At 38.9% G+C, this 17,903-nt stretch overlaps 1 protein-coding gene across 2 annotated transcripts in view; it reads left to right on the forward strand.

Moving 5' to 3' along the window:
- The window catches only part of UXS1 (UDP-glucuronate decarboxylase 1), a 64,592-nt gene that overhangs the window by 10,424 nt on the left and 36,265 nt on the right, over positions 1 to 17,903 (forward strand). For both annotated transcript variants that reach the window (XM_086482131.1, XM_086482132.1), the window contains exons 2-6: positions 3,488 to 3,515; positions 6,300 to 6,348; positions 8,361 to 8,404; positions 12,411 to 12,471; positions 17,276 to 17,456. In XM_086482131.1, the coding sequence (XP_086338257.1) occupies positions 3,488 to 3,515; positions 6,300 to 6,348; positions 8,361 to 8,404; positions 12,411 to 12,471; positions 17,276 to 17,456 (363 nt within the window). The remainder of the gene's footprint in view (positions 1 to 3,487; positions 3,516 to 6,299; positions 6,349 to 8,360; positions 8,405 to 12,410; positions 12,472 to 17,275; positions 17,457 to 17,903) is intronic.

Raw genomic sequence — 17,903 nt, forward strand, 5'->3', positions numbered from 1 at the left:
TACGGAAGGGATGCAGAGGGGAAAAAACATCCCAGAACACATAGGGTCACAACAGGACTACACCTTTTTCCTACAGGCCATTAAACCAGGCTTTCGTGTGTCTTGGAACAATCCAGATATTCTGATCTCTTCCCTAATGGAAAATTATTATTAACTTAATCAGTCATTGGGTGAAGTTTACAAATAGTCTTTGAGAGAGTAAGCAGAACCTCTTTTACTTCTCTCTTGTAGGTGAGCATCTTAATTGTTTGGTTACAAGTCATCCTTCTGTCTGGTCCAATTAATCATGAATTCTTCCCTCGCACAGAGTTTCAGTAGATGGCAGGAAGACTCTGTCCAAGAATGCTCTCTAGTTGGATGAATAGGAAGCTCTTCATAGAGTACATACTGTGTCTGGCTGTGCAGGGTGAGGGTGTTAAATCTCTAAGGTTTGAGAATTGCCATAGGATTATTATCTTGGATGAATACCTCTTGGCTTAAAAGATTTGGCTTTAAAGTTGGATTTTTTTAAACTGTATTTTTTTGAGACTGGCTTTTACAGTTATGTTAGCATTTTGCTCAAATTGGGTCCGTTAGGAGTCTGATGCTTTTGAAAACTGGGTTTATGTGTAGTGCCCAATTCATGACCTTGCTGGTATGGAAGCTTTTTTAACCATCCACATGTCTGCAGCTTTTGCTGCCTGAACTTGGTGAGCCTGTCAAGGGGTTTTATGAAGCCTGTGAGGGTTTTTGTCTTGAATTTAGCCTGGTAATTCTGCATCATTCTACTTGCGGATTTAAGCCCACTTGCCTTAATATGTTTCCATCATTCTTGCCTGAATGTCAGACTGGCCTTGCCATAACCTCTAGGGCAAGGAAGTGACAAGTCGAGGAAATCCTCTGTAAGCCATAGTCATACTGCTGTTCTGCAGCTATGTAAGCCTGTTATATAAACAATTGTGATGTGCATTTAGAAAAAAACCAACAAAACCGTAATTCCACTGTAGTGTAAAACCTTGCCTCTGATCCCTTCAACCTTGATGTAAGCTGTACATGAGCACGCAGTAGCCAAAGAGATCCTCCTTAGAATTGTGGATTCAGAGCCCTTTGGGAGGGCAGTGTGTTCAAGTGAGTTTCTGTGGCGCCTCTCTGCATGTGAGAGAGGCTTCAGGGTTCTGCAGATCCCTCCATATGGTATTTCCTACGTGGTTCATTTTGCAGTTTCATTCTTTTCTGCAGTGGTACAAAAATACACTTCCTAGAAGTTTAATGGAAGGTCGTTTACTCCTACAGAACTGGGATATCAAGCATAGTGTTTCTGGAAGTACTCAAATGCATTTCTGAGCTCCCCTTCCCTGCTGTGGACACTGAGTGCACACACAATTAACAGGCTTTTTTTAGGAAGCCAGTTTCTTGTATGCAATGTGGCTGCACTGTCTTTGCAACAAAACTGGCAGGGTGGTATTTGTGGTGCAGCTGGCAACTCATTTTTTCATCGATTAACTGCTTCACCAGCTAAGCCCAGATGTTTCGTGCCACTGCATAACAATACATTACGTTATTTGTACAGGTTTTTGTAGCCCAGAAAAATAACTGATTGTACGTATAGCTGAGTAATGTATAGCTCGACAATTCTGTGCCTGTAGTTGCCAGATGGTCATCACTTACTGCAAACAAAAAAAAGTTTTTCCATTAATGTTATCATAAATAATTCCAAAATCCTAGCCAGAGGGTAAATAGCTTAAATTCAATTTAGTGCTCAACATTGTGTCCCTTTTCCCCCCAGAGGATTTACTTATTAAAATAAAATTCAGTGTTTTTTAAATTCAGTTGGATTTTTTTTGTCATCTAGTGTAAAGCTCTGTTGTATTCTGAGGAAAAGACGTTTTATGATACCACCTCAGATATCACAGTGCCCTCCTACAGTTTGTTTGCTGGTCTGTCATGGATTCATTTGAGTTACTCTTTGAATTACCCAGCAGCGCTCAGTAGTTAACAGTTTAGTAGCTTTGCCATCCCCTGAAGGGTGGAATAGCAACTGCATTACTGCCTCCTCACTACTGTCTCCCCCGCTGCCCTTTCCTGGGTACGTTTCCTTTCTTCTCTTGCCCGGGAGGTGCCTGTGACTGTAGCAGCAATTTTTGTTTTCTTGTTTCTGTAACACCTCATCGTCTGCTTGAGGTCAGTAAGTAATAATCATGAAAATGTATGTGTGAAGCATGAACCTAGGCAAAATACTTCATTAACTGCTACTTGAGACCTGAAGTGCCGGTTACAAAAACTGAGGACGCTTCAGAGGCTTTCTATGTTGTATGTTAATAGTGCATATAGGCTACTCTTCTTAAGAAGAACACCCAGTGTAATTTGGTTCCTTAGGTTGAGCCTTGTCTCTTAAAAGAGCAGTTGCAGAATGATTTTTCTGGAGATAATCCGGGCTGAATTTCCCATGTTGCTTATTGTTGCGGAGTCCCTTACGTAACTGTTCTGTATTAACCTTGTTTGTCTTGACAATCTGAAGTTGTCAACTCTGTAGTGTAGCCTGGTTTATGGCTTCTCATTTTTTCACTTTAAACTACATTCTGTGTCCTAGCTGAAAGTTAAAAAGAAAATGAATGTTCGGATAGTCTTTCTGTAATCACTTAAACTCTAAACAGTTTCAGAGGATTTTTTTCCTGTTAGAAAATAAATCGAGCAGATGAATCTTTTTGTGAACACAGAGAAACAGCTGATAATGTTTGCTGTGCTATTTTATACTGCTGTTTGTCTTCCTTTAAACTTTTTTCCATACAGAGTGTAATAAATGATCTTTCTTTGCTTAGTGATGCATTTGGTTATATTCCTTAAGTACCTTTTGTGTGTGTCTGCATCACCATATATATACATATTTAAAGAGAGAACGCATGTGTGCACAAGCACTTGCTACCTTTAATGCAGGACTCCCGTGGCACCTTTTTGGACTGTTTCAGCTGTTGCCTGTAGCGGCCAGTCCTTTTACTCTTGACAGTCTGCAGTTCCCAATTTGCATGGTTCAGGTCTACAGGATTCCTTTCTTGCTCTTGCTGTTTTTTCAATATCCCTAATGAACAAGTCCAGAGCTCTGGTTTGTTTAATCTGTGTGTGCTGTCGAATTACAGTTCAAAGAATTTTTGTACCTTTTGTTTGTGCAATATAGTGTGGAGGTAAAGATCAGATAAGTCATTATCTGCTGATTTACTGGCCAGATAATTCCAGGTGTGTAGTGGAATATTCTAGTCCTTTCTTATTGAATGACTGTATTTTCCTACTTTTTTATAGACTCATGTGATTTCATCAGAATTCCTCTCATACTCTTAAACTGTGTTCTAGTCACTTGGGGGGGGGGGGGGGGTGTGTATATATCATGTATGTAAATTATCTAGACAATTTGTGATGAACATACTTAATATTGTTTTAAATTTCTTCTGATGATAATTGGAAAAAATGTACTGTTACATGGCACTGTAATGTTCTCTCTTTTCTTCTTTTCCAGCTGTATGGGGAAACTTTGTCAATATGAGGTAATGTATGTAATTTTTGTATTGAGTATCCTTATCTGTAGTAAAATTACCTTTCACATCAACATGTATCATTGTATATCAGGTAGGGAGAAAATAGAACAGCAGCTCACACTGTTGTTTGGATGGTTGCTAAGCAGCTGATACTGTTTTTTAAATACAAAGTGTTTAGTCTCAAAAAAGGTTGTATGTTTGCTGCAAATCTTGCCCAAGATCTTACTCGCACTTCAGCATCTGCCTTTCTTTACACAAATCCATCTTCTGATTTTGGAGATGTTTTCAGGCAAGTTGGTTGGCATAGCTGGGCACGTAGGCTTGGATTCTGCTTTTCCTCAGCACAGATCTGACCATATCTCAGTGACAGTACAGGCTTAGACATTGAGGTGCAGCAGATCCTCCACTGTTTGCCATAATTATGTTTCTGTACCTAGAATTAGGAATGTGTTTTTGAGGGTTTTTCCTCTTCCACAAGTAATCGGGAGAGAACCTGGTAGTTTAACTGCTGAAAGGCAAAAAAATCCTGCGCTGTCCCCCAGAATTTTTGCCCTTAGAAATAGGAAGGCATAGCATACACATGCAAAACATGCAGATTTTCACTGCGTTTCTGCTTACATGTGAGTGTCCTCTGGGAAAAGTCACCAGGAAGATACAACTGAAAAAGAAGGTGAAGAGACTGTAGGGACAGTCTTTTCCTACAAGAAAGCCTTTGTGCGTAGAGGACAAAATATTTCACAATGTTGTTTTGCTAGTAAAGGGGTTTGATTCTCTGTTGCCATGCTTAGCAGCACAGAGTAAAGCAAGTTTGAGGCGAAGTAAGAAAAAGAATAAATTTTCTGTGGGCTCTCGCTCACCCAGGACAGCTTACCCTGGGATCTGTTCCTGTCCCAAGCTGTCCATTTTACTTCTCTTGCAGTTTCCCCACCCTTGCTACAAAGCATTCAGCTGTTAAGGCAAACGGCTGCTGAGCTGCTGTGGCTTACAGATGGAGATATCATTTAGATTACCATGTTACCGTGACCCACAAACTGTGGCAGCTTAGCAGCTGTTACATGAGCAGCTGAGCATTTCCAAAGGAAGGACAAGAACCTCAGTGGTTTGAGGAGAGCAGGTGGGCTTGGGATCCAGCGTGCTCATTGCCTGTGAAGCAGTCCTTACAAATTCTACCATTAGTTGCATCTGACTTATTTGAGGTGTCCATTATAGAGCTATCAAGGCGGGGGGAACCCTTATTTCTGAAGGTCTGATGCTGGTCCTCAGCCAATAAGATTGTCTTTGTTAGGAGGAAGAGCTCATTAAAAACGAAACTGCAGAGTACCCGTTCTTAAGTTCCAGGATTTGTGAATAAACAATAGTAGGAACCATTTTTGAGGGAACCTTTTTATACTCCGAGGTGTTTTCCAAACTTTCCTTGCTCATTTAGCAGAGAGGAAAGCCTGTGTATTCCACAGATGGTTTGCATAGCTTTTTGTAGACTTCTGTTATTTGGGAAAACATTTTAAAAGTTCACAAGAATTACTTAATATTGATCACTTGTAGTAAACTCATACTATGTTAACTGGAGGGGTTTTATTTGGCACTATTACAATAAATTACAATTTATTTTCAAAAGATGGTTCAAGATCTGTGTGTCTTAGTCTAGGAGTTTACTGCAGTCTCTACTGATATGACAAAACGAATCTGGTCAATAAGATTTTTGCCTCAGTAACAGCCTGAACTGACTTTTAGAGAGTTTTACAGAGGAATATGAAGGAAATCACGACTGTAACTTCTTGTTAGAAGTGTGGCATATGTATATCTGCTTAACAAAGGATCTTCTGTTTCCCTAGGTGTAATGACTTCAAGTCCTAAGTAAAGGAGCTCTATTTTCTTTGAAAGAACTCCATTTTATGTTGGATACCTATGAATCCTCTAGTATGCAAAATCTTACTGCTAATTCCCCTTTCAGAAAGTTTAATTGAAGAAAAAAAAAAAAAGAATTATGCAAACTTAAGTAAAGTTGCATAGACTAGATGCAAGAGGTAAAATTTAAAAATACATATTCCACACTTGTAGAAATTTACTCAAAGAATGAACACAACTAATTGAGATACTTCGCACAATTAGATGCTAAAGATGACCACACAGTTTTGTGCAAGACGCCAGCTTTTTAGGCAGTACTCCTGTGTTCACAAGTTACCTTGTCATCCTTCATCCTTGGCTTCATTTCAGATGAGTAACATTCGTGTGAGAAGTCGGTGTTGCCCATCAGATGGTCAAGACACGTTTTCGTATAGGGCTTTTTTCCTTTGTGTTTGGAGAAGTTCAAAGTCAAAGCTAGATAGATTTGCCTTTCTCTCTTTTTGATTGATATTACAGTTACAGTAGGTGCATTAAGGGAAAATGTTTTGTTACCACACTTGTAGCCTGCAGGAAACAGAGACCCTCAAAGAGACATCTTAGGCATTTGCGTAGTAAAGTTACACTCAAAAACATTTCTGCTGACCCTATGTTTGTGCAGTGCTTAAGCACTTTTCTACAGTGAAGTTAATTTTCTCTGTAAAATGAATGTGGTCTTTATTGTTATTACTCTTTCCTGTGGGCTTGGTTCAGTTTCTGCCAAACTTGGTAACAAGACTTGCTGATTTCAATGGGAATTGGACCATCCACTTTCGTTTGCTCTGAGTATGTCTTTGAAATAATAGTTTGGGATGCTTTGAAAATACTTTTTAACAGGAAAAGCATGATGTGGTTGCAGTGGAGCAACTATTGCTTAGGTATGGATTATGCTTTTTCTTTTCTTGCCAACAGGTCTCTTCAAGAAAATGGGGATCAGAAGGTGGAAAGTAAAATAGAAGAGGTTAGTTTGTTAACAAAACAGACTGCAACTATTTTGAGGACTCCATTTCACTCACTTCATATTGAAAGGGTGTATTTAGTTCTCTCTCATTACTCTCCATTCCACTAAAACCATTCAAAGCATTGGATTTTTGTCTGTACATTAGTTTTTGAACTGTTCTTCACTATAGTGGAGTTTCTAACGCAAATCTGACATTTTTTTTCCTTCCCTCTAAACCTTTCTTGAAATTAATAGCTCTACTGTCTCATTTGCTGCAAAGACTGTGCTAGAGTCCTCCTGAGAACTGAAGGATATACACAAATTCTTCACTTTGTCACCCTTACAAAATATTAAGTATATTTAAGTTTCATTAGAAACCTCCCAAAAATACTTTGCTTTGTTCTTAAAACTGGTTTGTGGTCGGGGATGGAGTGCAGTACCGACGCTTTAAGCACAAGTCCTGGCATTTTCTGGAGTAGAGGTGGGTATTGAACACACCAGAGGTTTCTGTACCAATACATCTGAATTTGCTTTTCAGCCTCAGTTTGTAGCAAAATATGAAGAATGTGTGCAACAGATCTTTCTCCAGATGTTATTGAACAACTAGTCTAATAAGAATAAAACAAAGAATTTAATAGATACAAAAGTCTTTGAGGTCAATACCCTCTTCCTGTTGTGCAGGGGTGTGTGACTGTACTAGCGTAGTCTGGTTCTGCCTAGTGTCTTGTATTCCAGCAGGTTTATGTAGCAATCATTTCTCTGGCCACAGTGAGAAGCCCTCTGAAATTGCTTAAAATCAATGGAAGGACTGTTCTTAGTTTGTCTCTTTACATTCCTTTTTTTTTCCTTGTTTTAATTCTGGTAAACATTGCAACAAATATTCTGAAAATCCCAGTTGTTTAAGAATGGTCAAATGCTTGAAATTCAATGGGTAGATCAGACTTACTGTAAGGTCTGAGAAGTTGAGCATTTCTAGATCTTGTTTTCAAAGCTTTAGTTGTACATCAGTTTAGTTGAACCATCAGAATAAGTATAACTGTTTAAAGAACTATTTGCTGCTCCACAGAGCTAGATATTTAATGAATATAAATGGCAATACTGTATTTCCTCTTAACATGAATATGCAGCTTATTTCAGTTCATGAAGTAACTGAATTGTCCATCTCTAACCAGCAGTATTTGTATAAAACAAATTAGTTGTGGCTGGTGGTGTGTTACTGTATAGTACCATTTCAAGTGATAACCCTCTCATAGCTTTCAACTTATGTGTGGCCCTAGATGGTAAATTTTGTGACAAGGTTTTAGTAAACTTGAAAATAAGAATTCAGGGACTTGTCGAAGTTCAGCAGGACTGTTAGAAATTTGCATCCTGTGAACCCAAATCCTTTGGAACTTGATGCATACTTAAGTGATTCTCTCTTTCAAAGCAGTGAAAATGGAAGCAGAAGTCTTGGTGAACTATATTTTCTAACAAATTTAATTTTAGTATCTTTTTAAAAGCCTGTATATGCCCTCAAATCATGATGTAAAACGTATGTTACATTTTTAAACATCCTGAGAGAATTACAGTCTTTGCACTGGAGCTAATGCCTCTGGTTCTGTGTCTTTGTCTTCCTAAGTAAGTGTATCTGCTGTTTGTTTAAATAGTTGAGGCTTTACTGGATGTATTGTTTTGCTGTTGCTCAACATAGATTGCCTTTGACAACCTCAGACCAGTCACTTGTGATTTCACTTTGCCAAATAGGAATCATAACATTGGATGTTCGTATCAACAAGGCTATGGTACTCATCCTTGAGGGGTTTTGCTTTCAGTGGTAAACTAAGGGATTTGACACTGTGCGAGGCGATTTGATTTTTTGGTGAAAATGTTAAAGGATGCTTTAAGATGCAAGTTTCTTGGAGTGTCTACAGTGAAGCTTTTTATAGGAGACTGTTTGCCATGATTTTTACTCTGAAGTAACTTCCTATGTGCATGTTTTCTGATGTGATTCTTGTTCTAATCTTCAAAGATTAAATGTCATTCCTTTGTTTTAGGCTGTTGCACCTCTAAGGGAGAAAATCAAAGATCTAGAAAAAAGGTACGTCTTGTCTTTTGCTAAATTTGGGAAGCAGTTAAAAGCACAGTTTCTGTTCTGTAACAGTCCATTCTGTAGTTGTAGGCTTGAGATAAATGTTTCACCTATACCCTCAGTACCTTTGGATTTTTATCATATCTAAGTGAGGAGGAGGCCTTGAATGCTGGGAGACATTAATGCTTGAGGTTTTCAGGTTGATTAATCCCACTGAAGTAAACTGGGAGTGCTGGATTTTTGTAAAGTTAAAATCCTGCGGAGGAATTTGCTGGTTTGAGTCCAGCTGGTGAACGGATTACCATGCTTTAGTAAGTCCAACCCGTGTATGTGCTAAAACATATTGGTTTCAGCTTCAGGAGACTGAAAATACGTTTTACCTCACATTTCCCACACTTGTGATCAGTTACCATGGTTCAGCTAAACGTCCAGTGATTTGCTCTTGAATCTTCATCTGTGCTTGTGCTTCGGATGAGCCTGACTGACTCGCTTCTCTCAGGATTTGTAAGGGAACGTGTTATCTTGGATTAAACTGGATGATGCAGTTGAGGAAAAGCAAGCAAGCTTTTTGATGAGCTGCAGATATTTAATATCTGCTGTAGTTCCACAAGAACCTTAAATTGACGTAGTTATTAAAAAAAAAAAAAAATTAAAACCAAATCCAAGCCTGATCTGTTTCTCCTTGGCTGCTTGTATCCACCCTGCAACATCGTTTCCTCACTTTTATGCCAGCAGAACCACTCGAGTGCTGACGGTAAGCTGGATGGGGAAAGTAGGCATTTCAGTCTCTCTTTGCAAGTAACTCCCTCACTCCCCAGCCCTTTCTGCTAGATCAATTCTCCCATCTGAGTGTCCTCATGGGCAGATGCTTTTCATCACAAAATGAGGTCTGGAATAGGGGTAGGAATTGTCAGCTCTGATAAGGACACTGCTGCTTTTGACAGTGATGCTGTTTCACAGGTGGCAGTGTTGATGTCCCAAGCAGATAGCTAGCCGAGAATACTGCCTTGCCAAGGGCTAAGTCTGGACTTGCCCAAGCAGCACCAGTAAGCCTCGATGGTTACGTATGGCGTACTGGTGGCTGTGTGCTGTTCCTGTGCAGAGGGGGGCAGAATCTCATTGCTCTTGGCCAGAGGTTTGCTAGACGCCTGCAGTGTTTTAGTGTTTTGAGTTTTGTCTTGCCAGTGGGCAGTTGCCCCTCCTAGTCCCACCCCTCCTGTGTTGTTAAAAAAAAAAGGGGGGGGGAGGGAGGAAAGAAAAAGAAAAAAAAAAGTTGTCAGTTCTGTTGTTTTCTTTTACAATTGATTTGAAAGATTCAGTGACCTGCCACATGCGATTTATTTCAGAGAGAATACTTGTTTGATTGCTCATCTCTTAACATAAGCGTGAACTTCATGGATTGAACTAGGCGGTGTATTGGCAACATGAAACAAACTGCAGACTGCATTGCCTGTGGTAGTTGGATGTGATACTACCATACCAGTTGTAACGGTCAAATTATAGAGTAAAGATGTTATGTTCAGATGAAATTTTTTATGTACTGCCTCTGTTCAATTGACTTATTTAATCTTTATTGATAGCCCAGCAGATCTTCAGCTTCCGTTGTTGGCAATTCGGGTATTTCCTTCTGTCATTCACAGAGGGTGTCCTGATTGGCTCTTTTTTTTTTTTTTTTAAATAATTGTTATATTTTTTCAAGTGAGCAATGAATTGTTGGGTGGAACCATTAATTTAGAACTTCTTACAGGAGCCGTGTAAATGCTCTTTTGAGTAGTGTTTGCAGTGTATTGATGAGTCTTGTTTCAGATGTCTAGCAATGAGGAGAAAGAATGAAGATATTTTTTTACCTCTGTATGAGCTGATCTGGGAATTACACTTTCACAAAACGTGGACTTAGATACCCTTACTAGGTTTTTCAAATAGTGTAGCCATTTACCTGTGCTGGTTCAGCTGCATGTGGGTTGTTGTAATTAATAATTTTTGAATTTGAGATCTGTGTAAAGTGACAGTAAATAACTACTCTGTCAGATGCCTGAAGGCTGATCCTGCTTGCAAAGCTTACTCTCGAGTGTCAATGTTTTTTTTACCTCATAAGCTGATAAAACCTGAAAGCGAGCCATCATCATGCTTTTCAGAAGCAGGAAAGACAAGAATTCCTTGATGCTAGTCTCATGACAAGAGATTGTTTAACTGAAGCTAAAGTTGAAAAGTTTTTATTAATAATTTGCACAGCAAAAGAATTGCTGTGTAGTCATCAAAGCAAGCGTTAGGTCAAGATAAACTCAATGTTGTTGCCAAAAGATGAACATTCAGCTGAATCAGTTCCAGACTCCTGCCCACTGCCTCTAAGCTTGTACTGATGTAATGGAAGGAGCAAAAATGGTTGGGAGGTCCCTTTGGCGGCAGTATGACTCCGTGCTGGATTCATGTGACCTTAGGATAGTGGTCTTAAAAATGGAGGAGACTGACTTTTAACTTGCATCAAGTTATGTGGCAGTTAACTTCTTTTAAGCTCCATAAACCTCTTGTTATTGGTGGATTTGACATTCTCTCACAGGAAGGCTGTTTTACATGTCTGCATCGTACTTATGTGCTGCTATTTCTCATTGCTTCAGCTTAAGTCAAAGAAATATGGTTACTGTTAGTGACCCATGTGGTGACAGAAGGCAAGTTGACTTATTTCAGTCTTTCTGTATAGGTGACATTGGAAGATTCAGCTGCCATATTTCCCCTATCCAGGAAACTGAAAACGGCTTTCACTCTAGGGTGAAAAGTTGACACAAGTACTGAAGCATCTGTGCTTTGGCTCTGAAGAATTTCTGTTGAGCCGGTACTGGAGGTTAGAAGCAGAGGAGGTGCTTCAAGGTCAGAGGTGTAGGGTCAGTTCAGTCAGAGTCTGTTTGCAAGTAGATGAAAATGTAATCTCAGTGTGGACTCTTGGCATATGGGCCTCCTGTGTGCTACATCCAGTTGCATCTATAGTGTGTGGACTTACTGGAGGAGATGAGTAACAATAGTTTGATTTCTGTCCAGTGTCACACTGATAATTAGTTAAGAAAAACATAAGCTATTAAAATACCGCCAAGACTATGATGCTAATTACTGACATAAATAAAATAAAATTCACACCTTTCTTCACAGGAGTTTGTTGTTGCATGCAGAATGCGTGTGAGTGGGGGGAGAAAGAAACGATCTAATTCCATGTCCATGAAATCATCTAAGGTTCCAAGCATCAAGAGCGTGAGAGAGCACCGAAGATTCATATGTCATCTAATTCTATTTTAGATTGTTTTAGTTTTGATTAAGTTCCTATAAAGAAAGAGGTGCAAAAAAATTAAAGTAGCTTGAAGACCATCAAAACAATGGCAGTCTAGCTATTTCTGAGAAGAAAATTACGATTAGCTTTCATACTCAATAAGATCTCTGGTAAAAATTGTTGAAGTATCTTAAGAGTTTCTTCAAAGTTCTGATTGTAAACTTTACATTGATTACTGTGAAACTTTAAGGGGAATTAAAGCTTTATATTGGAAACTTCACATTGAAACTTTAGTGAGAAGTGTTTGAAGTCAATGCGGTAAGTCAAGACAGCTTGCTTTCTTTTCCAGAACTTCTAAGAAGGTTGTTTGCTTTTTTAAAACTTTTTTTTAAAAAAAAAGTCAAGTTGCTGCTCATTTTATTGTTTCATTCTCTTGTGATGTCATGCCTGGCACCAGTTCTGCTCTCAGAAGACAGAATTCAAACGATTCATTCTAGAAAACCAGTTAAGCAGAAATTTTAAAAGCACTTTTTGCGGATCATTTTTGGTATTTCTCACAGTGCTTTTACAAAGTATAGGCATTTTCTCATGTTGACCCAGATCCTTCTTTAGAAAAAAGGAATAAACATACCCTTAGCAGAGCTGTAAGAGTGGGAGGTTGTCAGAACAGTTTCTCGTATTTCAAAGACAGATATATGAAACAAGAAGAAAGGCTGAAACTTACATAGTTTCTTTTCTTTGTTTTGAAATGTTCCGTAGTTTCACCCAGAAATACCCACCGGTGAAATTTTTATCAGAAAAGGATCGTAAAAGAATCCTGGTAAGTTGGTATTTACTCAGGGTTGGTTTTGGGAAACACAAAAAAAAATTCCGTGGAACATAATCAGTCTTGCAGAATTAAAGACATGAACAGGAATAAAGTCAGTTACCTTGGATGTCATGTGTGCTGCACAGGGTTTAGAGTAGTGCTTCACTTAACTCTGATGTTCTCAAACTCAGCATATGGACAATAGACTTAGGCTCTGGTTTGGAGGTTTGACGTGCCAATTAAGCTGCTGTTCTCTGCTTGCACATCTCAGGAGTGCATTGCCAAAGGGTCTTTTGTGTGTGCTCCCAGATGGCTTAAACTTGCAGAGACTGGGAAACTTCTTAGGCACATGTTGACAGAAAGCTTGTGTGACTGAATTGGACAAAATCTGGTCGTAAGGCTAGAAAAGCAGCTACTTGGTGGCACTGTTAAGAAGCACCAGTTAATTAGACTGAGGGAATGTTCATCTCTTACCTTCTCTGTTTCTGGTATTTTGAAGCATGGTAGGCATTTTAGGGTGGAAAAGGAGGGCAAGTTAAGTCAGGACAAGTAGTCTTCCAAGGCATTTTTAAACTCAGCGAATTGTGCTGCAACATCAGCTTTCCAGTTTTGTATGCAAACACTTTTTCTTGTTTTTGTCTGTCCTGAAGAAAAACAAAATTGTCCCCAGATTTTGAAGAGGTGGAGAAAGTATAGCTGCTTGAGATGGGTAACTCTTAAGTAAGAATTTCTGCCTCTGTAGTAGAGAACAAAGTTGGGGATAAATCCCTGCTAAAGTGCCAAATTTATCTGGTGTTCTCATTCGCTTTGACTTCAAAATTTTGAAGAACAGCAATGAAAAGATGCAAATAAAAACAAATCTTGGTTTTAGTGCGTTGTTAGACAGTAGTCTTCATTGCTGTTGCAAAACTTCGAAACAAGTATTGTCAAATTAGTTTAGTTCTGCAATGTTATTCTGTCATTTTTATAACATTCAGAAGGAGATAGACCTGTAGGCTCCTTGTTCCCCTCTTGAATATGGAAGGTATGCTGAGGAAAATAGCAGAGAGGGGCTTAATTCTGAAAATTCCTAAATCATCAGCTCGTGTGCAAGGATAATAAAAGTTACCTTAATGTCGTATTTTCTGTGTAAGGAAGAAGGTGCTTTCAAGAAAAGTGTCAGTGCCAGTTGTTAATAGGTTATGGAGCTCTTAATATTAACTTCTAGACTTTGCCACTGAAAGATACTGGATATTGTGGTGAAACCTATTTCAATAGAGAAGGCAAGTAGTGGGAATAGGAGTGTTTTCTGCTGACCTGGGTATGAATAGGTGTTTGGTGTCCATGCATTTTGTGGAGTTTAAATTACTAAAGAGAAAGCTAGCCGAAAGGGTGAGCGAGTTGTTCAGTTGTTTCTTCTCTGTCACGTCAGGGGACTAGTTCCGTGTGAACTTGGATGGGCATTCACAAGCCTCCAGCCCACATGGGCAGTTTTGTTCTGTTAGTGTTACTGTCCTAGTCCTACAGGAAATAATAATCCGTGTTCTTTTGAGTAGCTGAAGTCAGCCCATAAAGGACTTGCGTAGACTTTCCATGACACTTGGAAGTTTCTCAAGATTTGGCGAACTTTGGTAGATGATTTGCTTTGTATTTTATTGATACCGTGTCTTTTCCTAGAATCCATTTTAAATTCTGATTATTTTTTTTTCCTCTGAATGCAGTCTCCAGCCGCAACCTGGAGACACCCACAACACTCACCTGACCAGACAACAGTTCTAGCAGTTATTTTCTATTACGAGGCACCTATTTGGTGATGATTGCTAGGGGTGGTGTTTCAGCTGGGACTAGATACTCTGCCACTTTCATTCAAAAGAACTCAGGTCTTTGTCCTGTTGTGCGTGATTTATCTCATTGCTTAGGTCTCTGAAGTGACTAGGCCACAGCTTTTTGTATGCAAGAGAAGAAATTCTGTTAATATTATGGAAGATAGTGATGACAATGGTTCAATCGGTTGTGGGTTTTTTTCTGAATAGAATATGGTAGATGGGTAAAAGCAATAAAAAAAAATGAATATAATTTCCATATGGGACATTTGAGGTTTTGAATCTGACTGCAGACAGCAGAAATGAACTATGTAAAACATACACAAACTTCTAAGTGCCTCTAGTGGAGGAAATTATCAGCAATATTTCTGCCTTTTAGTAGATGCTAAGGTGACGAAACATATTGGCACTACTAAGTAATTCAATATTTTTATTAATGATATCTTATTAAGGAATGTCTATTTAAGCCCCAGGTGCTGGTGCTTCAATTCTGATATGGAAATGATTCACGTACAGTATATGATCTTGTAGATTAATGTGTCATTGTGATTTGCAGGAAGCAATATTTAGAAATGAAGTATATTGACCTTGCTTTTATGAGTGGTTACAGGAAGGTTGTACAGAGAGCTTCGGTAATAAATCATCTTTTCTTTTTTAATGTAGCCTCAAGTAATGATAAAAAAAAATTATTTACACCATTGTTTACTTTTCCAGGGGAAATTCAGATCCTTTTCCAAGTCGTTCCTTGTCTAATACCTATGGAAGTGATACGTTAATAAAGCTAATGTAGATTTATCATAAAAAATACTTCTAAATTTCAAGTATTTGCAGACTTCTTTCCAGACAAAATTGGTTTGTGCCTTTTTTTTCTTTTTTTTGCTTGCATATAGCATAGATGAGTGCTGTAAGCAGTGCTTGGTTTGGTTATGTTTTTTTTTCCAAAAGGAAGATGGGAAAGAAGACACTTTCTTTTACTGCACTGAAGACCTAGTGCCAGCGTAGAGTTTGTCTTCTGTGGAATCCTGGAAGTAGAAGTAGCAGCATGGGATTGCCTTGGGCCTCAGTTGAAGGAATAGATTCAGGTCGTCTACAGAAAACTTTTGTCCTCATCACCACAAAAAGGCAAAACCCTTGGAATATTCAGTGAGGCTGCAGCTCGCTTCCAAGTCAGGATAAACTGATGGCAGTAGGTTTTCCATGCATACTATTTTTCCCTTGGTAAGTGGTGGCACCTGGCAGAGGGCTGTTCTCCCTCAGTGACTACTCTGCTTCTTTCCTTGTTCACAGCATTCTGCCAGAAACCTGTTCTTCCCTTGTTTCTTTCATTCAAAGAGGGTTTGGATCCTCTTTCTCCTTCAGGTTTGTTAAGTAACTGAATCACCTATTGAATCTGGTGCAAGGAAGCCTTGACAAACTCAAAAGAATAGTAAATAGACCAACTAAATGATTCTTTTATTAACTGGCACTTACAATGTCTTTGGCACAGTGGTGGCCCTGAATTCTTAATACGAGAAACAAGCATGAGGATACAAGAACAAATGGACATTCAGGTTTTTACAGAAGAAAGCAGATGTAGTTATCTCTTTTCCTTTTCAGTTTTTGATAGTTTTCTCTTTGCCTTTGTGTCTTTCCTAGTTTAAAAAAAAAAAAAAAAGGAAAGAAAATTTTTGCTAATCTGACTTTTTTCAGTAGTGGATGGTGGGGGAGTGGACAGGATAAATGTATAGGCTTTGACTAGCTCAAAGTGAATGAACTTCAGGCATCTGCATCCTTCCTTACACCGCACTTTGTTGTAGCACACCATCCATTAGATTTCTGCTTGACAACTATACGATGTCCTTTTGTTGTTTAGTTAATTGTCACTGCAGCTGAAGAATGAAGATCAATAGCTGAATCACTTTCAAGATGTGAATTTGGTCATGCAGTTGTATAATATTGCTCATGCCACGTGGGGCTTTTACAAGTCCGTTCATTCTGTGAGAGGGGTGATCTGTCATGTCTTTGTGTGTTCTTGCAAACACCTTATAAAATGCAGAGAAAATAATTGCTTCCGTAGATATGTCTGGATGTGTCATACAACTTGCAGTTCTACTACTTAGTATTGAAGCAGTCAACACAGTGAGTTAGTGATTTATTCTTTTTTTTTATTGTTTGCTTGCTGTTAAAGACTGACGTGCAGAAAGGGAAAAAATAATGAACTTCCTTGCCTCCATTTGCAATGGAACAACAGTACAAGGTTTTAAATATTTTATTTCTGCTTACTTCTTTGCAGTAGAACATCATAAAGTTCCAAGACAAGGAAATGCTGGATGTCAGAACAGAATAGAATATTTTCAGTTGAAAAGGACAGACAGTGATCATCTAGTCCAACTCTCTGACTGCTCCAGGCCAGAATGATGTGGGCTATGGATGCATTAAAACACGAAAGGAATGATTTTGGATTTAATAAATATTTCAAATGAGAGGTCTTCAAAGACATGCTCTCATCGAAGAATTCCCTCCCTCCCTCCCTCCTCCTCAGGTGAAAGAATTTGTAGTACTTACTTAGAATGTCTTCCATTTAGACCAGACAAAAGCTGGATATGACGTGTCTGGTATTGTAAGTCTTACACAAGAATAACGTGGCATTCTGACATCTTTTTTCCTGAGAAATGGGAATTGCAGAGAATTCTTCTTTTATCTTTTGGGGTCTTTTTAGGGCTTGCTGTGACATAAAAGGGCACAATCCAATTTGAAGGAAGTAAAGGAAAATAATCTAATCTGAAAAAGATTTTGTGCGTGTGAATGGTTAGCCGAACTTCCAGCTTGACAGTAGTGAAACGTGTCAAACATGTCTCTTGAAATTTTAAATGCTGTAAATATTGGAAAAAAGAAATTAAGCATGGAAATGGAGTTGTTTCCCCTGGAGTAAGCAAAGATCTGAAAGCTATTGTTCTTCTGTCTTCGTGTTTGTAGACTTTGTCTGGTGTTTCTGTAAAAAGAAAAAGAAATTTATACCAACTGTCCTAACGCAGATAACTGGAGGAGCAGGGTTTGTGGGTTCTCATCTTACTGACAAACTAATGATGGATGGCCATGAGGTTACAGTTGTGGACAACTTCTTTACGGGCAGGAAAAGAAATGTGGAGCACTGGATTGGTCATGAGAACTTCGAACTGATAAATCACGATGTCGTTGAGCCCCTGTACATTGAAGGTGAGCAGTCTCTCCTTTGGTATCTGCACTTTGTTGTGCTTTACCCTCGTAAGTATGTGTGTCTGTAAAGAAATGAAATTTATGCACTGACTTCTGGATTGTTCTGATACCTGTGTGCTTTGTTTATCATTAGCCTATTTTCTGTGACCAGTGTGGAGTGAGAGGTTTGGAACACTTTTGTCTTTGAAAAGACTTCTTCGTTTCTGAGTGGGCGGGAGGAAGGAAAACTTAAAAGCTTATGAATATGGCTAATTTTGCGAGAAGGCAGGATGGCAGTGGGCCAGTCTGTCTGTCCCATCCGCATGTCCCTGTGTGCCTGCACAGGCTTATGCACACAGAGCCTGTGGTCTAGATATGTCTTGAACCCAGAAGTTTAATTCAGGGCTGCGGTTACACTAGACAACGTGCATTCTGCAACTGTGTATGGTCAGGTGAGGTGAGAGGAGA

This window comes from Leptosomus discolor, chromosome 1, assembly GCF_034619465.1.
Source record: "Leptosomus discolor isolate bLepDis1 chromosome 1, bLepDis1.hap2, whole genome shotgun sequence".
Lineage (NCBI taxonomy): Eukaryota > Metazoa > Chordata > Aves > Leptosomiformes > Leptosomidae > Leptosomus > Leptosomus discolor.